This window comes from Gallinula chloropus (assembly GCF_964237585.1).
Source record: "Gallinula chloropus genome assembly, chromosome: 3".
In the NCBI taxonomy this organism is placed as follows: Eukaryota; Metazoa; Chordata; class Aves; order Gruiformes; family Rallidae; genus Gallinula; species Gallinula chloropus.
In genome coordinates this window covers 41,560,253-41,584,503 of record NC_140087.1, presented here as the reverse complement: position 1 = coordinate 41,584,503, position 24,251 = coordinate 41,560,253, and the positions used below count along the sequence as shown (strand labels likewise).

The following is a 24,251-nucleotide window of genomic DNA, read 5'->3' as shown; positions in this document are numbered from 1 at the left end:
TTGCTACCTTGATTTTAACCTTGAGAAAGAGCTTAACATTAAGCATTACATCTGCATACCAGGCAAAGCATTTGTTATGAGTCGTCATATAGCAAATTTCATTTTTGCTTTTATGTGTTTTCTTTACTTTTTCAGTGGGTCACATCATTCAGGAAGCCCATCAACACACTGCTCGAAAAAGAGTGGCTCCCTTGATACCTCCAAAGTCTATATAGTGTCACAGAATAGTAGCCAACAGGTTTCTGGGTCTGTTTCAAAACCATACCACAGACAAGGAGCAGTGAGTAAATATGTCATTGGATGGAAAAAGTCTGAAGGAAGTCCTACACCCGAGGAATCTGAAATTTCCGAATGCCATGAGTAAGAATTCCATTCAACTTTCTTGGGGGAAGAAGGGTAATGAAAATAAATTTTAAAATAGGATAGAAAGATGAAAGCTTACAAATTTTAAATGTCTGGGGGGGGGGGTCTGTACCTTTATGTATCAGGGGTACATTGAAACAAAGAGAACAAGACATTACCTGCAGGATACTGTTTTCTTCTCTGTTCTATACTGCTGCATCTTTTTCCCCTGTGTCAAATAATATGAACTGAGAGATACTTCTCAACAAGTGGGTAGGCAAAAATGTATGCTATATCAGACATTATAAATTTCCATTTTGAATCTCTAGGAAACAATTAAGAAGCTACAATTTTAATAAGATCTTAAAGATCTTTTCTAGAAAACTCCAGGAACTTGGAGTTGGATAAACCTTACTTCCTCATGTTTCTCTATTAAACATTACTACTATGTTACCCATTACATCAGCTAATAAGTTACAGATGACAGAGATGACCATAAACTTATCAGTGACCTATGGCATTACAAAAACTTAGTGCCCGTTGGAGGTATTTTAGTGTTTCTTTAGTACTTTTTTCAGACTTTGTTTTTAATAAACAGGCATGAACTGGTGGGTAGGACCTCACAAGTCAAAGATTAAGTGTGCATATATCTGACTGTCTCTTCAGGAGAGTCTAGAAATGTGCAGACTTCACTGAAGCTAACATTTTTCTTTAGTAAGTGACATTTAGACACACATACTCAGAGCAGTTCTAATGAACAGCTATATGTACAGCATAACACAGGAATAGCTCAGGAGGAATGTGGTGTTAGGTGTAAGAAAAAGGTTCTCAAACGAAAAACAGTTGTGTCATTGAGACTGAAACCATAGCAATTGTGAGAAAACTATCTTCAAAGCTAATTCTGTTGTGGTGGTTTGACCCTGGCTGGAGGCCAGATGCCACCAAAGTCGCTCCATCACTCCCCTTTTCTGCTGTACAAGGAAGAAAATATATACTGAAGAGGCTTAGGAGTTGAGATAAGGACAGGGAGAGATCCTTCCGCAGTCAGTGTCATTGGCAAAACAGACTTCACATGGAATTAAAAAGCCCATTTAATTTATTACACACATGCACACTGAAAACAGTCAAATAATGAGGAGTAAAAGCAAATCTTAAAGCACCTTTTCCCCACCCCTCCCTTCTGCACCCCAGGTGTCACCGCTAGACGAGGATGGGGGTTTCAGTCAGTTCCTCACAAAGTTGTTTTTCTTCTTAGTGGGGTGGGAGGAGCATTCCTCTCACTCTTCTCTTGCTCCAGTGTGGGGTTCCCCCCATGTCCTCCAGACATTTCTCCAACGTGTGTCCTTTCCCACAGGCCTCAGCTCTTCACCAGCTGCCCCAGCGTGTGTCGCTTCTACGGGGTGCAGTCATAAATCATAGAATGTCTCTCAGGCCCAGACTGCTCCAGCCTGGTCCCCCACAGAGTCACAAGTCCCCCCAGCAAACCTGCTCTGGTGTGGGCCTCTCCCTCCATGGGCTGCAGGTCCTGCCAGAGGCTTGCTCCAACACAAGTCACAGCATCTTCCATATGTCACCACCCACTCCAGCACGTGGCTCTGCCTTGGTCAGCTGCACGTCCGGCCTTGAGCCCAGTTGGTATTTACTCTGTAGGGCCTGGGGGAAGCTTCTAGCTGCTTCTTGCCGAAGCCACCCCTGCAGCCCCCCCCCACTTCTCCTCCACCAGAACCTTGCCACGCAAAACCATAAAATCTGTTCAAGAAATATTGCTTGAATATGGCAGCACTTCATACATCAGAAAATATTTTAAGGTTTTTCCATGGTGTGGAGCATTTCTCCACCTCTTTCTTTCTAGGAAAGATTTCTGTACATCACAGAGAGGAAGCATCTCTCTAAGGATAATTACATTGAAATAAAATACCATCTCTAATTAGCAGTGATGATGGAAATCAGGTCAATTGCAAAATATTGTGCCACTATAGCATATAATTCACGGAGAATTACACTTACCGTAGCAAAGCTTGTTTCCTCTCTACTGAAGACAGTCACTTGGCTTCAAATGGATATTCTGTGTGATTGGAAATCTCTAGCTCCTTCAATTGCATTAACAGGTTTACTCTGGAAAAATTATCTCTCTCCTTTGTCACTGTAAGGATACTGAAAGATAATAATTCAGTTTGACAGTCTTTTGTTGATTGTAAATACATTTTTATATGCTGATAATTAAGGAAGACAGATGTTTTATTTATTTAAAGAGTTTTATGAAATTGTGGATAATAAAACACACTTGGCACATGGCTCAATTGATTACAAATACAGTTTAAACATTGTTGATGACCAGAGTAATTCTTCCAATTGTGAAGCTGAATGTAATATCACACTATAAAATATTGTTTTTTCTTATTTACTAAGTAAAAGTTAAAAAATATTTTGGGATTAACTATTGCAAACACTTATATAAATAGAACTTTAACAGTAGAGAAGTGTGGTGCATGAGACACAAACTAGGAGAATCAAGCATTATGCTTTTCTAAATCGTTCTTTTTCAGTGGTTTAAGAATTTCTTTTTGGTCCCACAGTTTCTTAAATATAGAATTATTGAAAAATGCTCTAGATAAGAGTGGTTTGTGTCAGGAGATAATTCTAACAATTTTTACTTTGTGACAGAAAATGAAAAGCAGCCTTTCAAATCCAAGGGCACTGTTGCTTCTCTGTTGCTAAAAAAACCAATTGTCTCAACAGAGTGTATGATGATATTGATGCTGTGTCTGCATCTAGTCCACTCCAAACTTCCGTGAGGAATGCCATTGTTGAAAGCCAGCAAGTCTTGTCCAAAGAAGATTTTCTGAAGTTGATGCTGCCAGACAGTCTGTCTATGGAGGAGGGGAGAAGAAAGGTTAGCTACTTTCTTTGGCTGTTTGTATCTCAGACACAGTTACGTTAGAAATGAACTTGTGGTATTCCTAAAATTGATATAGAGAAGGCAATATCATTTTGTATGAGCGAAGTATATTCCATAGGGATGCTATGAATACTGACCATAACTCCCAAAATATCATTCCCCACAATATGAAAATGATACCCAGTTTGATGGTTATGTGTGAAATACGGTATTTGCTTAGCTGAAGTAAAGGCAGGTGTAAGTTGAGCTACTTAATTATAATGTCAACAGTTAAAAGTAACATGTTCAAGGTTGGATGCCTAAATTTATATATCTCATATGATATTAAGGCACACAATTAAAAGTAGCCCTCTTTCCTGTGCTCCCCAGTACCAACAATTCTGTTTGAAGTCTGAATCACAATACCACTTAGGTATCAGTGGCAACTTCAAAGACTAATGGAGAGCATATAGCTAATCTTTATAGTATGGAGACAACTGGTAATATTTAAAAGTTCACAAAAAGTGGATAGAGGACTTAAAATTTACTACTTCCCAAAGTATACATGGTTCTGAATTCTATGCTTAATGTAGAATAAAGCACAAAGCAATTAAATTAGGTAAGGTAATTGTCACACTTTGATATTAACTCAATGCTCTCTTATCCCGCTGTGTTTATACAATGTGCTAAGTAGCATAATCATCACGTCTGAACAAAAGTAACACATGGGAATCCTCTAAGTGCTGGGTTGAATTTAAAGTTCAGATCATATGTATTTTAGCATGGAGTATGTTAAGTAGGCAGTATGTGTATTTGAATTCTCATGAATAATGTCCTACAGGTTTTTGTGGTTTGTTTGATACAATAATTAGTTTTCTGTAATGATTTTAAGAGCTGACAATGTTTCTGGCTACCTCAACATGAAGCAACAAGGAGTGAGGAGGTGTGGCCATCCTGAAATAAATTACTGGTGACCCCTTCCCCTCTCAAGACACCCAACCAAGAGCTCACTAAGTGAGAGACCATAGGCCCTGAGACGGAAGAGATCCCCAGCCATAGGACTCAACAGTATCCAGTCTTTGATTATGCCTTCATACAGGGCAGTTTTCTGAATATTTAAGATTCTACAGATTCAAATACCATTTTTGGTTTGGTTTTACCTTATTCATAGATCAGGGAATAATGAGACCTTGAGGTAATGTTTAATTTTTGACATGGCCTGAAAGAAAATTCTAAAACTCCAACAATGAACACTCAACATATTTGGATAGCTATTAAACAACCTTTTTAAAGAGAAGGTGTGGTATAAGGTTGGGAGACGTAAGTCAAGAATTGCAGCAGGATGCTTTCTGGGAATCTTGAGTGCAGGAAAGAGGTTAAATGTTTTTACTTTGGTCCCTAATTATGCTCAGGTTCTTGGGTATTCTTTAAAAATTGCTTATAGAAGAATATCATATATGCATTTATTTAGGGATGCTTCTTATGTCTATTGTGATCATTTTACATATGTGTTGAAATAAAGTTTTGGAATATGTTTATTCACATGCCCATATCTGTTTCAGGCAAATCTCTAGACCCAATGGAGTATTTTGATGCCTTCCTAGTTTAGAATCAGAGTATCTCCCTTAGATTACTCTGGGATGTAGTTAAGCATTCTAACAGTCGAGCATGTTCTGTGTTGGCATCAAGACAGATGCTTTCCTGAACTAGCACTATGAAGTGTATTTAAGTATTTTATAAAGACTCTGTCTTGCAGCATGATTGAGTGTTTCTGTGTATTCCGTTTAGAAGTATTCATCAATAAGCAAGGTTTTTCAAAAACAATGTAGATATCTTTATTCTGTGCTATATTCACTGTTTTATTCCTTTTAGAAGTATTCATCAGTAAGCAAGGTTTTTCAAAAACAATGTAGATATCTTTATTCTGTGCTATATTCACTGTTTTAAAAAGCCACTGCTCTTAAGCATACATTCTGCATAGGGAGCGTGGAACTCAATCAGTTAGAAAGAAGGCAGGACAGGGCATTAAATTGCTGTATGCAGGACAAACAAGTTAAAATAATTAAGGCAATAACTGACCTTTATAGATGTGAAAAATAAATGGATTTGCAGTGCTGAAGAATGATTTATGAAGTAGAATGGCCCAGGTTTACAATTCAGTAACATCTTATTTTATGGTAGATATTTGGGTTATGGCTTAAATAACTTCTTGAAATGCATAAACACTTTTTGCTGAACTCTATTATCCTCTTTTCTAAGCTTATTTTGTGATATCTGGAGAGATACAATGTCTCAAATCACTTTTATTGTCCAATGAATTACATTGCACTGTATATCAGTTCAGAATGTTTAATATTAAAGTATAGTCATTTCAAATTAAAATCAAACAGTTCTATGTACAGTCTCAAATAAAGGTTGCCAGAGTTGCTAACCTTTTATATATTTCTGGAAAACATTGCTGTCATAAGGCTATGGAGTTTTCATTTAACATTTCAGAATTAATAAAACTACACAGTATCTGATCATTCATGGCAATATGGTCCAAAATATCAATAGGAAGGATGAAAATCCAATTCAGTAACTTTCTGGAGGTCCCAGTAGATCTAATGGTGGAATAAGTCTCTGGTCTTCTGCCATCAGCTCAAGAAATCCAGAGTGCCTGCCCACAAAAATACTCCCAAGAAGGGATGACAGGATCTGAGCATAGAAATTATTTTAACCAGCAATGTATGTTCTTGTATCTTCATATTTTATGTTTAGTTTTCATTTTATGGAAACCTTTCTCCACGGAGGACGCTTTATCGTACCCTATCCGATGAGAGCATATGTAGCAATCGAAGAGGATCTTCCTATGCCAGCTCTCGAAGTTCAATGATAGACCAGGCATTGCCAAATGATATCTTATTCAGCACTACTCCACCATATCACAGCACATTGCCTCCCAGAATGAGCCTGACTCCTGGAATGGGAAATCTGAGAAGTAAGTAGTTGTTGCTGTCATTGTTGGGTTTGGAATATTTGTAATAAATCACCAAATATTAGGTTAAATGTTAATTTTAAAGTGAAATTATGAAATTTCAAATCAGTGTTCTGGATATACTAGTAAAAGCATATTCAGTCAGTAGTGCATGCTTATGCTTCCCTTGGTAATCAATTCAGATTTATCATGTTTGAAGACAGTATTTGATTTATTACATAAAAAACTCAAGAGACCAGTGACAGGCAACAAATATTTATCTGAAGATATTTCTCGTTATCATTTTGTTTTCTAGTGGTGACCTAATTAAGCTAGGTTGTTTTGTTTCAATGTTTTTATTTGCTTATTATGTGTATTCAAATTACTGATATATTCATTAATATATTCAGTAAAATGGTTAAATGGGACAGCTTTTATTTAGATGATCATTATGGTAACATCTTAAAAGGAAATGTGCAATAGTTTTCATCTTCATCTCCAATTTCAAAACTGTATTTTATGATTAATTTTGTTCCAACATGTTAGTAAAGCCTTTACAAATAGCATTTCATTTTTAACAGCAGAAAAAAAAAGTGGTCTGCTGTGCTGTGTTAAATTATTTCATGAAGGTCTCTTCACTTAGGCGGTCTTCATAAGCTTGGTCTTTATTGTATAATTATCTGGCAATAATTCCAATATGGAGTGATGAATTCTAGTTTGTAGTATTTCGTGGGAAATGTGGAATTAAAATTATGAAAATTTTTAAAAAGTGAATTGTTAAAAACATACTTGTTTCTATACCACAGCACAAGTCTGTGCAACCAGATGCATATATTCAGGCTACATATCCATATTTATATACTTCAAAATAGTTAGTTGTTTGGGGTTTTTTAAATGCTAAATCTCTTCACTGAAAGAAGCATTTTTAGCCAGCTACTTTGCTATTGTATCATGGCTAACCACAGTTAAAAAAAATATGAACTCTCAAGTCCTTAGCCAAGAAGCTGTGGGTGGATTTCTTGAAAGCATTAAGAACTTGTGTAGGTGCATGTCCAGAGAGAATGCAAACAGATGATTTAAAAGAAGTAGTAAAAAAGGGCTCTGTCATTCATCCTGTCCTTCAGGAACTAGCAGCCACTTGGTGACTTTCAGAAGTAAGCCTTACATACAAAAGACTTTTCCAGTTATAGTGGCCTCAGCGATGAGACTTAGATTAGTCCCTGACCGCTGCTTATCGCAAACAAGCACTAACTCCTGCTTCAGATGGGAATGCAGGCTCAGAGAGAAACTCTACTATAAATTTAATGTGAAAAGATCCTTTGCTTTTACTGCTGGAGAATTAAGACCCGATTTGTTTCATTTGAGACTTATTCAGTACACTTTGTAGTTTATAAAGGAGCTATGTATATAAAAAGTCACAGGCATCCCAGTGACTTTTTTTTTCCTTTCCTATGTTAGGCATGTGTTTTTAGAGCCATTTCTTGTAAAGTTAAACATACAACAGGATCAAACCTTTAGCATGCTTTTATTCTGGAGATGGACACAAGGCAACTAATGGTGTACACTCAAGCTGTATACTGCTACTCCAGGAGTGAAATTTTAGCGATTAGTGTGTTAATTCTGTCTTACACACCTTATTTTCCATTCCTGCTACTTCTTAGATGCAGTAAGTTATTTATATACATAGATGGAAAAAAATCATGAAGCTAGTATCCTGCTTCTGGCTTTGTATTATGAAAATCCCTTTCAATGACAGCAATGCAGGATCTTTTATGATGGCTATTTCAAGGAAGTTTTAATTGGTTACCTGTAATTACCCTCTGAAAACAAACACATTGCGACTTGCCCACCACTGCATTCAAAATACAGTTAGTCAGTATCTCCACAGAAGAAACTAACTTTGGCCTTTGTTAGGGAGGTTTTTTGTAATCAGTACATAGTAGGTATTTACATTCTGTAGCAGTGGTGATGTGAGAGGTTTCCTTTTCATTTATATTTTTAGCTTGAGGTTGTAGTTTCAGATATCAGGATTCTTAGCCGTCATAGTAATGTCTTTTGTTAAATACATGTGTTTGTGATCTTAAAACAATTTTACAGATATGTCATGTTTACAGAAACCAGTGGAAATAATGTGGGTTTGGCTGGAATTCATTTTAGAAAGATGTGTCTTTGCATATTATTACCCAGCATCTGGTATGTGAAATGTGGCAGCACCAAGTCTTGTGACAGTCCTCTAGGAAGGAAAGATTGTGGTCAATAGGTGGGCAAGGCAGCACCAAAACCGAAGTATAATAGGCAGCCTGAAGGGCCTCAGCTTGCTGGGAAACAGAATTACCAGACAGAATGACCATGCAAATATGGAAACAGAAGATTCAGCTGTGTGCAGTGTTGACGGGGAAGGAAATAAGGAAATGAAGCTTTAGGATTTTTTTTTACTCATGTCACTGAGGGAAGTGCAGCAAAGTGAAAAAAGAGCTGGTTTTAGTAAAGCCTGAAGTGCAAGCCCTGACAGTTGTTGAGTGCTGTTGATTGCACATAGTGTACGCAAATGTAGAAAGATTTATTTCATTTTTTCTGATTTGTAACTTAAGGCAGAGAGCAGAACTCGTGTAGCTGAGAACTCTGGAATTTTACCTTGGGGACATGAAAGATTCCCTGACTGAGACAGTGCTGTTCACCTTGAGTGATTCTAGCATGCAGGTACAAATCTACCCCTGTCTTCCAAATTCATGGCCGCTGAACTAGCAGAGAAAGAATGAAAACGATGGGGACCACTTATAAATAACTAATGTACTAACACAAGTTGGAAACCCAGTTAAGAGATGTGGAGACAGTCTGACTGACATTTCTGGTACCATGGTCCACTCCTATTATGAGACATAGAAAGTGGAAAGAAAAATGCCCAACATGATACACTGGCATGACGTTCCTGTGCTGTGGGGGAAGGGGCAAGGTGCAGAATACTTGCAGTGAAGAGGATTATAAGGAAGGGAATATTTTGCAGTGATACACTAATAAATTCTGACAGTTTTCAGACTATCCATGCTGTAGGGAATAGGCTGCCAGAAATGCAGCTGATATACCTGCAACTATGTTATTAGATGAAAATCTATCTTAAAACCAGTTGATAAGAAGCAGAATTAAAATGGAAGCACATCACTGTGTATTGATGATGTACAGTGTGAGCAATTTGGAAATGAGTTTTTCAGTAAGCAAATAAAGGCTGTTAATTAAATAATTCACACAACCAAAGGAGTATACATGTTGTCTGTTACAAACTCTCACATGGTGAATAATCCACCATATCAGAACATGAGACTGTCTTCTGTAACAGAAGGAAGGGGAAAGTAGTTATTGGAAGGACACATCCATGAGTCTCACAGTAATGTGAACATATGTCCATGAGAAAGTCTACTACTGGGCTTGCATCTTTGAATTGAAACACTGGGCAACTCTAGGTAATACTGAAGAAGGGACGGGTTCAGGAGGCATCAGCTCTTGTTTGAGAGAACCTGCTGATAGCAGGAAAGAACAACAGGAAGCAGACACTGGGATCTAGGCCTAAATATGACTTGATATGTTCCTTCAGCTGTAGCATCTTTTGAGATAATCTACTTGTTAAGTGACGTGCCTAGTTTGAGCACAGTGAGAGAGGAGAATTTAGAAGATAATTTTTCACAGTGTCTGCATAAAAGTAGCAGTTCCAACTGCATCAGGATACTTGTCTTGGAAGTAGAAAAGGTTAAATCAGGTGAACATTTCTTCTTTCTGTGTATCTAGTTAACTGATTACAGAGGTATGTGAGACTGATGACAGGCAGATTTATCAGGAACTCTGTTGGAAACTGAACTGACAGAATAATTTTGGTGAAAATAAGAACCCATCAAAATGTTTTATAATTTCATATATCAATAATAAAAATAAATTTCCGAAGTGTAAGAAGTGACATAACTTCCTTCTGTGACCAGAAACACAAGATCAATGATTTTGTGCCAAAAGGAGTACAGCAAATAAAATAATCTTTAAAACTGAAAGATGGCACTTAACTTGTTTCCTTAAGGGAAATAAGGGATAAAGCTGTGTTGTTTCAAAGTCACTCTTGTGGACAATGAAGGTAGTGGGCTATGAGATTAGGCCTATTCTCCTGGACACATAGAGGCACGTATGCTCAAGTATATCTTGCTACCTTTGCATAAATCAAGAGAACAGGCAGCCTGCAGCTGCTAATGTGGCAGTCTACAGCAAAAAAGTGGAAGTAACAGGAAGGTAGGAGGAGCAGGGAAGGCATACAAATACAGAAGGCTAGAAATAATTCATCTCACTGAGAGTGTTACTGAAATGCAAACAATATTCTCTGAAATTCAAAAGCACAACAAAGCCTATATCATTAGAGCTCCTTCTTTTTTTTTTCTTTTTCTTTTTTTTCTTTTTTCTTTTTCCTCTCCCTCCACCCCCACCATTGCACAAGAACACATAATGTACATCTTGAAAAAAGAATTATTCTGGGCTGGCAAACTCATGCCTGTTCTGTTGTTCTGCTTATAAATTTCAACCATCAGCATGAGCACTTGCATTTTCAGAGCTATCAATATTCAAATCCATACTCTGGCAGGCTTTTTGCAGTTGAGTTGTTCTGTCAGGGCTTATGCAGGACAGAATAGGATCCACCCTAAGGTGAACTGAGGTTCTCACAAAGACAATGCATAATGAAGGATGACTACTGGTGAATATATCACTCCTACACTTTAATTTGGGAAGCCAGTAGAATCGCACTGGGAACTGGCATCTTCCTGACAGGTTTCACAATCAGCCTCTGTAGGCTGATCACACAAAAGCAAGGGCTGTCCCTTAGGGCTTGCCTGCTGGTCTAGAACCAAAAGCTGGCTTGCCAGCCTTTCAAATAAGGTATTCTGTCTATTTTCCACAACAGGGATGTATAAAACATTTGTACTTGCATAAATAAAGTTCTTATAATTCCCAGGTCATATACTGGAAGCAGTTCAGAGACGGCTCTGTTGAGCTTCCAGTGTATTTGCACCCTGAGGTAACCTTAGATAAGATTGTATATATAAGGAACTGAAAACAAAATCTTAGTACAAATATATGAGTACAATGTATTTTCCATTTCATACAACATCCACTTTTGTGTCCTAAGAGTGGGTATTGCAAAACTTATTTCTTCAGAGTTTTGCCACACCACTTCCAATTGTAGTATAATGTTATAGTGTCTTTCGTGTCAGTTGTAGAAAAAGATAAATTCCACATTAAACAGGATTTCCACCTCTTCTGCATGATGTTTGGTTTGCAAAATTCATAATTTTTGACAGGACTATAAACTTCCTTCAGTCTTTAAATCAAACTTTCTGCAAAGAATATGATTTGCTCTAATGGTTGCTCCGTGCATGGAATGCTCTGCAACAGGCTTCTGCTTTTGGATTTGTAGTTCAGAAAACTTTGATTCAATTAGCTATGACAACATGCCATTTTCTTTACACTATCATGTATCTTCCATGTGTCTGTGTGCATTTTTTCCTTCATTGATTTTTGTTTGGTGGTTTTGCTTGGAAAAATATTCCTCATAAATATTATAGTCTGAATCACTGGAATAACTAGATGGAAATATTTCCTACTGAACTATTTGAAGGGAAAAAAGATGGATATTTTCAGGGTTTTTATTTAATAAAAGTACATTAATCTGAAGCAAAATTTCTTTTTTCCTGATTATACTATTAAAAGTACAACATTGTATCACTAGCTTCATCGTTGTGATGAAATATGATTCAAAATAATCTATTTGGTTTACATTCAGTTTTAATAACATTTGTGTGTCCCTGTTCAGCAGTATTAATTTTAATGTATTTCATCGATCAGAGTGAAGATTACTGTGATGTATAAGGAAAATTTAAAACTATTTAAGTTGGTAATGGAAATTAGCATCTCCTGTACTAAAATGTATGTTCATGGTACCTTTCTGAAAGATTGCACAACTGAAAACTGTTTGAATTAACTTTATAATGCACACATGTCAATTCATATACAATCTGTCTACAGTACAGAGTATGTTATTCTAAGCTCACTGTGCAGCTTAGAGATCAGCACACAAGTCTGAGGTCCTTGGTTAAACAGCTACAAATATTAAACTAATAGAGTGTGAAAGTGAGTTTTGGATACAGGCTAGAATTTGCAAGTGCATTCAAATAAAACCGGGGTGATATTTTTAAAATTGCTTCTAGAACTGAAGTAACAGAAGTTTCAGAACAAAACTCTGCATGTAACTATCTCATAAGTTATTTTACAGCTTTCATAAAAAATATAACCATGTGTATCTAGCAACTTTTCTGCTCAGTGCTCAGGTTTAATATGGTATGCTTTAAGAATGGTTACTGCCTACTCACAGAGCATTCATATGAAAATGTGAAGAACACATCGTGTTCAAAGTGGCACAAAAAACCCTGTAGAAACCCTTCCCATCTTATTCTGCCAAAGTTTAAAAATTGTTCCACCCATACTGAGTATTGAACAGGAAAAGACAGAAAGAAGAGAAATGAAGATAAGCACTCTTTGCTTATATGTTTTTGTACAGTTCATTTGAATAGCTTCAAAATTAATTGTACATCATTGTTTTAGGAAGACTAATTATTGTGTTTATTGTTTAGATGAATTCTGGTTCTCAGATGGGTCCTTATCTGATAAAGGCAAATTCAATGATCCTGGCCTGATGCCCCTGCCAGACACTGCCACAGGGCTAGACTGGTCTCACCTGGTAGATGCTGCACGAGCGTTTGAAGGTAACAGGAAAATCTGAATAAAGATTGATGTTCAGTACACAGACTTTATTTAGAAAATATATATTGTATAGCCACATTCTGAAAAAAACAGTGTTTGCCTCCATAGCCCTTTAGTGCTTTTGGCAGTATCACTTCTCAGTGGGGATTGTCACTGAAAAGTTGGGGTATTCATAATGCTTTCAGTATGTATCCTAGATACAATTCATCCACTTAGCCCCCAAGTTCCTTCTGTAATCAACTGGAAAATCAGGTGCTTTGAAGGAAAGATTCAAAGCATGTAACTTAGATGTTTAAAATGAAACTGGGAGTAACACTTCCCTGAGTTTATTGTGTTGTGTGTTTATAAACTTGTATATGTAGTCCAAATGATGTTGTGGTCCCTCTTGGGTTTTTTATAATAAGCCCTTGGAAAACAGCCAAAATGTACACTGTGTTTTTCAGCAGTAGAGCTTGAGGTGTGGGATATAGACCAGGTTTGCATTATTAAATTATAAGACCAAATTAACTAAGACAAAACCTCATTCACCTCTCTGAGAGCTAAACCTACACATAATTTATAAATACAGAAAGGTGGATGTTGGTTCGAGTGCCATATATAAATATAAGCAGTTACATGTTTGTGTTTTCTTGTTTCTTAGGGGTGTTTTGGTTGGTTTGCTGTGCCATCCTAAAATTTCTGCCATTACTTAGCTGTTGTTGCTCTCATTAGTGAATGTATGGGAAGTCAGAGGTATTTCTGAATAAGGATGACATTGCCACTGTTGTTATCATGTAAGATACAGGTCTTAACTTTATGAGGAGAACTGGTTGTGAAGGTAGTAATGAGACGTTATTCTGGGTTGGTTTGTTTTGGTTTTTTTTTTAAGTAAAAGCAACCCAGGGAATCTGTTTTCTGGTATCTGATTCCTTCCTTGAGTATAAAGTATTTAAACTTCAATTTGATCAAAAGCTCTCCAGAACTACTTCCTAGACTAATTTAAATAGCATTGTTAAAAACCCAGACCAACTGTGATGATTAGCAATCTCAAGTACTCTATTGTTTCTTAGCCTGGTTAACTGTATGTGCATTGTAACTGGTCAGTACTACTCCAACACGACTGCTGTAGCTGGCAGGAAGCACCGCCATGCTGCAAACCTGACAGCCGTACCCATGCATTTCTATGTGGCATTGCTCAGGGGACCTCTTACTATATATTATTGACATCTTAAACAACAGAAAATAGATGTGGATCAGTAAACGACTAACTCTAACTTTATACTTCAAGAATATTTTAAATGCTAATAATAATTTTGCATTCAGCTGGCACGAAAAGATCATTCTGCACCAGCGGTGTTCCTGTGGTGTTAGATTTCTTTGAAAACCTTAATAGGTTTTCATTATTTTTACTACTTAAAACTGTGATGAAAATAATTGTACTTCAGTAAATTCTGTGACTGTAACTGCCATTTGAATTTGAGAGAAAGGTAGAACAACATAGCTATCCCCAGTGCACCCTGTCCATGGGAGGAGGAGTATTCACTTGTTGGGTTTTTAATTGCAAAAGTCTTAGGTGTATCTGTAGATGAAATTGAAGAACCCGATGCAAGACAGTTTTATTGGGGGTTTTCTGAATTATTGTAAGAATTTGAGTAGTAAGTAGTAATCTAGTTTTGTATGAAGAAATGTAACTGCAACAGAGACATCTGTCTATATGTTAGATTATTTACAAAATGTTTTGACTGAATTCATAATACTACAATTTGAAATGTTTACAATGAATGGTATTTTTATACCTTTGTTCATCTTTCCCTATCCTATGTCTTGCAATTTAAAAAAGAATAACTGATAAGCCTGTCATAGATCACTGTGAGGGAATGTGTTGGATAGAAATTAGCAGATGCCATTTTCCATGTTCTATATTGGACCATCCAAAAAAATCCCAACAAACCAACCCCACTGCAAATACTACCACCACCCTCCTCCAAAACCTTAAATGAAAAAGTTCACAAAAAGGTTAGGACTTGTTTAATAGTGATTAAAGAAATTCATATTAGAGTTGTTCTTAAGTTTGGTTTTGCCAACTTGATATTTCAAAGTTGTGTTCTCGTCTAGAACCTAGATACCTAGATACAAGGATTAGTTTTTCTTTGTACAAGTCCTTTTCTTAATACTAGTTTATGAGAATTACCCATCTGATTCAAGGTCAGGGTTTTTCCCCATGATCTCTAGATTGTGTCTTGAAAATTTACAGATGTTGATCTGTTCAATGTCCATAATGTGGACCTCACAATCCTTTATCTGTCTGTCTTAAAACTCAGTTTAATCTTAATTAATGTTAAATATAGCCTTTTTATGTGCTTAAAATGTTGGCATTAATAGGTTTATTAATTAAATATCATAGTAAGACCATCTGTACTGAGAAATATAATGCAAACAGCAGTCTCATTTTTGACTTCTCCCTCCCCCTCCAAATGGACAGCTGACTAGTTTGTTTATTAATTTATAGTAGCTTGGATCCCACTGTAGAACAGCAGTTTTTCAACTGTGGTCCCTGATGGTGCAGTTAAGTCATGACCTTTTTTTTTTTGTTTAATTGAAAGTACAATGTGAATCGATGTAAATATGTACCATGTAAATCCTCACTCTGAAGATTTAATTTTCTCTGCTTTTGCTTTGCAAGAGCATTTGTGGGAGGATGAATATTTACTTCAAAATTTTCCTGGAAAAAATTTTCTGTTATTCCTAAGACAGGTCTTCACAGTGCAGTGTAGAGCTGTGCAGGGGTTAACTTCACAGACTCCAGGACCTGCATCACTAAGAGGTTTTGCTTGAGCTGTCTTTCTTGATGGTCAGTGTCCATAAACTGGAGGACAGTGCAATGTTATTTTTGGTCTTCACATTGCCTTCCTTTGCAGGACTCTGATATTTAGCCAGAGATCTTTAGCATGTATGCAGTCAATAGCAAGTGGTATCCTTCCATTCCTTTTGTACAAGGACAGGCTCTTCCAGTTCCCTTCTTTTATTTTGCTGGGAGCTGCAGAGAGACAGTAACCAGGAGCAGATGATGTGCTAGAAATATGCTGTTGTAATATTTTCTTTCCATCCCTGAAGCAAACAATAAAAACATAGATAGAACTGGATGTGACTATACCATAAAAGAGGTGGGGTTTTATGGAGGGCAATTGGGGTGAAAAAGAAGTTAAAAAAGTAAAAGCAAAGTAAGAAACAGGTTAAACTGAGTTAAGATTGAAGATGTGGAGATTTCTAAAATGGATTGGAAAGCTGCATTAGAAAAAAAGAGAACAAAGATATCTCAGAAAATCATAAGGGAAATGAAGATAATGCATTTTTCGATTGTCTTTTTATATTATCCTTCCAATAGATCTCCAAGTTGGGCAAGAAGGACTAGCTTTCAACATGTATTTTATGTTGCCAATGGCTAATTTGGGATCTTGTCACTATTCTGGGGAACAACAGGAGAAACCTTTCTAGATGTATGTTATCTGTCGCTATCACTATAGAAGAGAATTGGCACAAACATAAATATAATTATTACTATATCTTTGTATTATTCTTGCTAGCTTCAGCTGAGTTTCTGGAGCTTAGAAGAAGCTGATTAGCGTTTACTGTGGGAATTAACAACCTAGGAGTGTTCCTCTGATGTCTCTGATGTAGTTCATTAAAAATAGGTGTTTTCAACTTCTGATTTTTTTTTCAGGTTATTTTTATGAACATCCACCAGTGCCAGTCAGAATGCAGTGTTTCTTAATGCCAGTTTATCTTTGCAGAAACAGCTGTGCTACTGTAATTAATATTATTTTAATACTTCCATTTAAAACCTTTATAGCTCAATGCAAGTAATGCTAGACATAACATAATAAGAAAGAAGTGAAGCATTCAGCATGAGGGATAATTATTTTAACCAAATTAGTATATTAAACTGCTAGGGAAAAAAAAAAGTTAACATTTGGTCATTTCCAGTATATGCATGTGTAACTCTTTGCTCCAGTGCATATGTCAGCCTATGTTTGTGGGTAGACTTTGCCTTAATAATGAGAGAGTGGCTTCATGCACTGCACTCACTTTAGCTTTTTCTGCTTTCTAGTACATCAAAATCGTCTGGAGTTTTTTCTGGCCTCTGTTAGAGGAGCTGGAACAACCCGGATTCAGACTCTTAGTGGTTACAACTGTACAATTCTGTTACTTTAAAGTGAGACATGAATTTTGTATCAACTTTGGTCTTGCTAAGTCAACTGTTGTTTAAACTTTTGATACAAACTGCAATATATTTTTGCAGATACTTTTCTATGCATGGCCCCTATGTAGAGTTTGGCAAGGATGTCCTGTTAAAAATAAGGGCTCTGAGATTTGTATTTATTTTCTTCTGTTCAGTATGCACATATCACTTGAGTTGAATGGGAGGTGTTCCTGCAGTTTGGAGGAAGCAGAACTTATGTCTACATCATTGCATCAGATTCAGAAATAGACTTGGTTTTCCTTTCTTTCAAAAAATGAAGTAGCTTTGATTTCATTTTGGTGAATAAAGTCAAGCCAATTTGTTAAAAACATATAAACCAAAAATCAGCACAAATATTTTGCTCTTTGAAGCACAAGTTCGACCTTCACCACAATTCAGGTTGAAAAACAGTGCTGATTTAAAAAGTAAATTGGTGAAACTATTGCTGAGCATGAATTGCTTATAGGGAGATCAGGGAGATTTGATACAGTGACTGAAAATGTGTCTTTAAAAGTACTTGAAAAGTTTTCAAAGGCAAACTATTTTGCTAGGATCTTGTTGATGTAGTAGTTATTACAGAGATTTATAGTGTTAGTGGCTTGATCAGAGAATGATTTGGGTACTACCCCAGCTTTTGGAAACTAAGGCACGAAGAGTAGGAATTTACACCTGGCTATGTAGTGACTTTGTTCCTCACCTGGCAAATGTGAGAATATGGTTTCATATTTTATAAAAACATGAATATTGGGAAAATATGTTTAAGTTATACTAGGAAAATAGAAAAGGGTAACAATTAATTTCCCAGTCCAGGTGTTAATATTATTTTTAAATTATGTGGAGTTGAAATTCATTAGGGATTACACAAGGAGGAAAACGTTAATTCACACATTATACTTCACTGCCAGCTCCCATGTATTTACATTTTTGTTGTGTGTGGAAATAATATAAAAATATTTTAAAATACTGTGGTTTAAAATGCGCCATGTGACTTCATGAACCTGCTTTTATCCATCAAGAAAAAGATGCTCAAATGATACTGGGGAGAATAAACTGACAAACTGTTTTCTCAAATAAACAAGACAAGTGGCCATTCTTTTTAATTAAGCTTACTCAGCAGAGAGAGAAAAATGCAAGGTTTGGGGTTTTGGGGGTTTTTTATATTACAGTAGAATTGCCTGTGAGACACAATGTCACATGTCACGTATTGTTTGCCATAGAAAAACAATAGCAACAGCATAAAGTTCCTTGCTGGCTTTGTTTCCTTCTATCACAGGGTAATGAAAATGTGAACAGTATAAAGATGGAATCAATAGTTAGATACATTCTTTGAACTGGTTGTTTACATCATCTCCTTTCTGGCCTACATGCTGCATTTCAGTTGGGAAACTAGTTTTAATTTATCTGTACTAAGTAATTCTATACAATTTAATAAGTTTCGAATCTGTAAATGATGTCATTTATGATGTGTTTAAAAGTACATTTTTACCTTATTGTCAGCAGGTTAGAAAAAGTCATGGTCATATTTGCTGAGATCAGGGAATGTAAGCTGTGGGCTTTAAAACTGGACCAAAAAAAATATGACATGCCACTTTTCATGATGTTATGAAGTGAATTGGCAATCTTTGCTATTCCTTTAAACCGATCATTTAGAAACCCCATTCAAGAGCTTTTTAATGATTTACTATTTTTGTGTGGTAGAACTTTTAAACCAAAATTTCCTTCCGAGTTGAAACAATCTGGCCTGTAGTCACCGTTTGGGTGCTTTGAGTTTGGAGGGTTGTCTTTTCACGGATCATGCCAAAGTGTCCTGCTGTGTCGCAATACTGGGTGGCTACCATTAGAGACACGAGGCTTGATACCTCATGCTGTACTGTGATGGTGGTGGTGTGTAAAAATGGCATTGTAAGGCTGCGAGTGGGAGCCAGCGTGAGTTGCACGGGGAATATCCCACTGTGTGTGCTGTACGCGAGGGCCACAGCTGCTCCAGTGGAGATGGACTGTCTTGTTTATAGGAACATTCTAAATCTTATTCCAGGTTTTGACTCAGATGAAGAATTTGGGCCGTTCTGTCATCACACGCCGTTTCTAGGTGATGGTCTGGGATTGATGACTTTTGCCTTTTGTAAACTTTCTTTAATATTTCCTATGTTTGCACGTTTGCATGATGATGCAAGCTTTGGGCCTGTGGGGTGGTAGAGCAAGGGGAGAAAGGGCAAGGCAGGCATGTTGTCGCCAGAATTTATACAAGCCTACAGACACCGATTTTGTTTGACAGATATAAGTTAAATCAATCTCCACAGAATATGGATTTATGTTCTTTTTTTTTTTTTAAAGAAGACAAATTAAGTCCTAATGAATGCATTGTTTACTCCTGTTCTGTGCAATGATGATCTGCATGGCATACTTCTATTACATGGTGACTGATGTATTTTGGCAACCACACTGTATATCCATAGGTAATTACATCTGTGCTTGTTAGATTATGTTCCAATAGAATCGAACGTAGGGAAGCGTGCCTTAGATATATATATCTAACAAAAACTCAATTGCTAAAATAGTGTGAATTTATTGTTTTTCAAGTATGCAGATTACCAGCAGGTTCTGCAAATGCTTGAGACAGTAAAACAGTACAAAAAGAAGAGTGCAGATTTCTGAGGAATTTGATGGCTCTTTAAGTCCATGGAAAGTGCAAACCTTTTCACTGAATTATTACTGTCACTGGTTGTGGCCCTGAATTCTCAAATAGTTTTCTACAGATTTCATCAAGACCAATTTATTGTTCATATCAGCCTTAACTGGCCCAAGCAAATCTGTATTACTCTGCTGATAGACACAAACCATTGCTTTGGGGTTGCCTTTGGATGCAGATGTGGGGAAGCCAACTAGTTGGAGTTTACATCTGCTGATTATCTTCAAAGCTGTGATGTAGAAACCTACATCCATTTCTCTAACTGAACCAGGATTATGGCTGTAATTTAGCCTTTCATTTTGTATATATGTCCAGCTTTAAACATATCCATACATTACTTTTTTGCAGATCAGAGAGTAGCATCTTTTTGCACCTTGAATGATATGCAGCAAGCTCGGGGCCTGGAAGGAACACAAGAGTTACCTTTGGATGAGAGTCCCACAGATGGAAAAGATTTCCTTGAAGCTACTGGGTATGTCAAAACTAGAGTATATTTCTTAAAAAAATAGAAAAAAACCCCACTTATTTTCATGTCAGATTGTCTGTTTGCCTGTTTCACTGATGGTTGATGGCAGACCAGTTGTCTTGACTGAGCACATCTTGTCTTTAATTTTGGGAACTGTTGTTTCTTGGAATCAGCTTCTGAGCCGTTCCATATAGAAACTTTGTCGTATAGCCAAGTAAAGCGCTCTCACTTGAATAGGCCTCTAATGCAGAGTCTGGTTAAATGCAGAGCTTCAGCTAATCAAGTTTTTCACTGCATTCCTCCTCTACAGTGCTAATTTCTGTTACCCTTATTTCAATTTTCATTTGAAGAGAAATGTTAACAAGAGCTCAACTCTGTAGTGTGGAATAACCTTATCTGAAGGGAGTGTCTCAGACCTTGGAACAGATGTGTTCCTACCTATCTTTTGCACCTATTTCTACTTCCAAATCCCTATTTTTTCATTTATATGGAGGTAAATTAATCAAGAGAACCTGTAACTAATGACTGCAACAAAGCTTTATACCAAACATCCCGATTTTTAAGATTCTACCCAGTGTCCTGAGCAGATTTTTTTTTTTTCTTTTTTCTTTTTTAATGTCCTTGCTGTTTTCCCTGCTATGGGGACTGTACTTTTTAAAAACACAGAGATCCAGCAGTACAATGTGTCCACTAGCACACTTTGAAAGAAAAACACATTTTTGATTAGTTTTGCTCCTCAGCTGTAGGAATGGAAGAATGGAAATGGAGGGAAAATTCTTCTTGCTTGTTAGACTATCATATTTTAATTTGAACCAATTTTACACAAATTAAGTTACTTACATGGTAAAGTGCACTTATTGTAATGAGTTCTATGTCCACATCTTTCCCCAGCCTAGTGATCAGTAAGGATTGCAAAAGGCTGTTAAAGATCTTCTGCTTTTAGCAGCGGCAAATCTGTCAGATTTGTGCACTTGCATGAAGCAGCTGATTCAGCTCTGTATAAAGATTCTCTTCAGCTTCTCTCTTCCAGACAAAATAATTCACATGACTGATTTTGTCTATACTGTGTGTGCAACTGTCTCCCACAGCACTCATTGTCATACAGGAATCAGGAGCCACCCTCACTGTTTTCTGTCAGTCACATATTTGATTAACCTGTGGCAATAATTCATATTTTTTGACCTTTAAACAAAATATTTGTCTCCATAACGCCATAGGTTTATCCTTTACTGGAAATGACACAACTGCAGACCAGACAAAAGAACTCTTAACAGCTCTATTTGGTTTACAGTAATTGCTGCTGCAGCTTGCTTCAGATTAGTACAGCCCTTAGCAGAAAGCAGCTTGTTAACAAATATGCTGGGCACACCTTTCAGTGGCAAGTTTGACTTGTGCTGTGAGGGTATGTGCAAATAATTCCTGAAATGTCCCTTCTTAAAACCATTCCTGATTTGCATGAGACACGTGTCGTATTTCAGATATTGCAGCCATGGGTTTGCATTCCAGTAATAGTCTTTTGCTGATGCTGGTTTTGTCTGTTTTCCTAACTGTGCCTAAACCAATTTATTTCCTTTGCTGTCACCAAAAGTGTTACTCTGCAAAAGCCAGGGGAGGAAATGTTTTTAACTAACCCGGAGTGAAGGCAGTGGTTTGCTTTACAGGGAACATGCTCCGAGCACTCTGACTGGAAAAGTAAACCAGCTGGAAGTCATCCTCCGGCAACTACAAACTGACCTGAGAAAGGTAAGAGATTGTTATCCGAGTTATTACTCTCCAGTTTTACTGGTTATATTTTTTACACAGAGTTCATCAAGGGCTTTTGAAGAAAGCACATTTGTTAAACTAGATAGTGTAATTGATGAATGGTAGAGCCTAGTGACTGAGGGAACACTGAGGTGCAGAAGGTCCTGTGGGAATGGTTACCTGAACAAGCTGCTTGTTCAGGCTAACTAATTGGTGAGTCTTCCCTCCAGAATCTGTCCTGCTTCCAGTCACGCCCCAGAAAGAATGAGGCACTGTTTCTGGATGGATGGTGCCTTGGATTTAACAAAGGCAAAGAGATAGGGACATGGATACTATTGCTAAGGAGCTAACACTCCGAATTTGTCATCCTTGTTGCCTTGTGGTATCTTGGTCATGTAGCAATGACTTGCTTTGCGTCTCATCTGCTGTCTAATTTCTGAGCTGGAGACAATGCCAGGACTGGTACAAACAAGACTGCTTTTGGTAAGAAGAGAGTCATGTAAAGGAAAATTTTGAAATGAGACATATTTCTTCCTTAGTGTATGCTTGAAATCAAATCCTTATGTCGGGCTCTCACCTATGGTCTGTAATAGCTAAAAGCTCCTTATCCTTCTAGGGCCTGATTATTTTTTTTTTTTGTTAAATAGAGTAAATGCCTTTAATATTTGTATTAAAATAGCATCTAGTTTTCTCTTTAGCTTGTAATATTTTCTCAATGAATGAGGTAGGTGGAGCATATTTGGGGAATTAACTTACAGTTAGTTAGTTGTCAGAATGGATTAGGGAGCTCAACAAGATATAGCTGCATGACTTGCACAGAAATATTAACAACAAAAATAAGTGCTGTCATCGTGACTGCTCACTCTATTCACCCCGTGTCTCTGTTTACCAGGAAAAACAGGACAAGGCAGTTCTCCAAGCTGAGGTACAGCATCTGAGGCAAGATAACATGAGACTTCAGGAGGAGTCTCAAACAGCAGCTGCTCAACTGAGGAAATTTACGGAGTGGTTTTTCAGTACGATAGACAAAAAATCCTAATGACTGGGCCCCTAGAAGATACGTGTTTGAACAATGTAACAGCTGTATTTTTTGAATTAGCGGGGTAATAATTTCACTGTGTTCACAATCCATTTTAGGTGTTTCTGCTACATTCTCTATCCAGCTTTATTCATTTGAAAAGGAGAGAGAACTGTGGTAATCCGTCTTTAAATTCATATGAAGAAAGCAGAGAATAGCAGATATTTGTTTGTGTGCAGATGAATGTAAAAAATCCTTAGTGTCATTTTAGACATTTTTAGAAGATGCTCTGGCTGGGGCTTGCCTGAAGAGGAATATTTGGGGTTTTAGTTCCTGCATTTCAGGTGCGCTGGTGAAGATGTTAAAGCAATTTACATTAGCTTGGGCTTCGGTATTGTAAGATAAAAAGAATAACCAGACATATACTTTAATGTTTAAAAGGTGCTCTATTTTTTTGTATGTACAGTAGTTTTATTTCCACAGTCCACATCGTCATAGCAATAAGAATGGAGGTATAGTGAATAGTCACAAAGCTGTGTTTAAAAAATGTTAGCACTGATGTGTTTAACACTAGTTTGGATGCAGATACATTAGAGATTATTTATTTGCAGGAACAAATGGTGCCTGAATATAAACAGTGTTCTGATTTTCTAAAAGTACACATGCCTTGTAAATGGCTCACTGGGGTTAGCCCACTTCCAACTTCGGTTACTTTTGTATAGTTGATGTTCAGCTAAACAGTTACACTGCTTAACTATGGAAATCATATATGGTGTGAGCCAGCCAATCAATTGTACAATGCCAAATTTGTTTATCTTTGTACAGAAGCTTTGATCAAGTGTCTTGTATTTAACACCTTTATTTAAGCTTATTTAACCTTAAATTGTTTTTATAAAGTTTGTTTTATCTGCACTATGGTGAGGTCAGTTGGTTGCAAGTTGTAATATTTTTAGCTTGCCAAGACTGTACTGAGGAGTTCTAGAAAATTCTAACAAATGGATGCTGCTAGTACACAATTGATTTGTTTGTATGCTTTAACATTTTTAACTGTTTAATTTGAAATGAACATACATCCTGCTTTTTTAATAAATGTTAAAAATCTAAAATCTGAATTATCTTGTATCATCTGTGACCGTTGTCATTGGTCATAATAG

The 24,251-nt window shown here is 36.8% G+C and overlaps 1 protein-coding gene across 2 annotated transcripts in view; it reads left to right on the top strand.

The window, feature by feature from the left end:
* The window catches only part of SIPA1L2 (signal induced proliferation associated 1 like 2), a gene marked incomplete at its 5' end in the record, with an annotated part of 75,639 nt that extends 51,767 nt beyond the window's left edge, over positions 1 to 23,872 (top strand). The window contains 8 exons of one of the 2 annotated variants that reach the window (XM_084261879.1): positions 136 to 360; positions 3,082 to 3,235; positions 5,981 to 6,200; positions 12,833 to 12,964; positions 19,217 to 19,270; positions 20,219 to 20,342; positions 21,998 to 22,079; positions 22,972 to 23,872. In XM_084261879.1, the coding sequence (XP_084118005.1) occupies positions 136 to 360; positions 3,082 to 3,235; positions 5,981 to 6,200; positions 12,833 to 12,964; positions 19,217 to 19,270; positions 20,219 to 20,342; positions 21,998 to 22,079; positions 22,972 to 23,118 (1,138 nt within the window). In that variant the 3' untranslated portion in view covers positions 23,119 to 23,872. The remainder of the gene's footprint in view (positions 1 to 135; positions 361 to 3,081; positions 3,236 to 5,980; positions 6,201 to 12,832; positions 12,965 to 19,216; positions 19,271 to 20,218; positions 20,343 to 21,997; positions 22,080 to 22,971) is intronic. The other variant, XM_084261880.1, reaches the window with a different exon arrangement.
* Between the last annotated feature and the right edge of the window lie 379 nt (positions 23,873 to 24,251).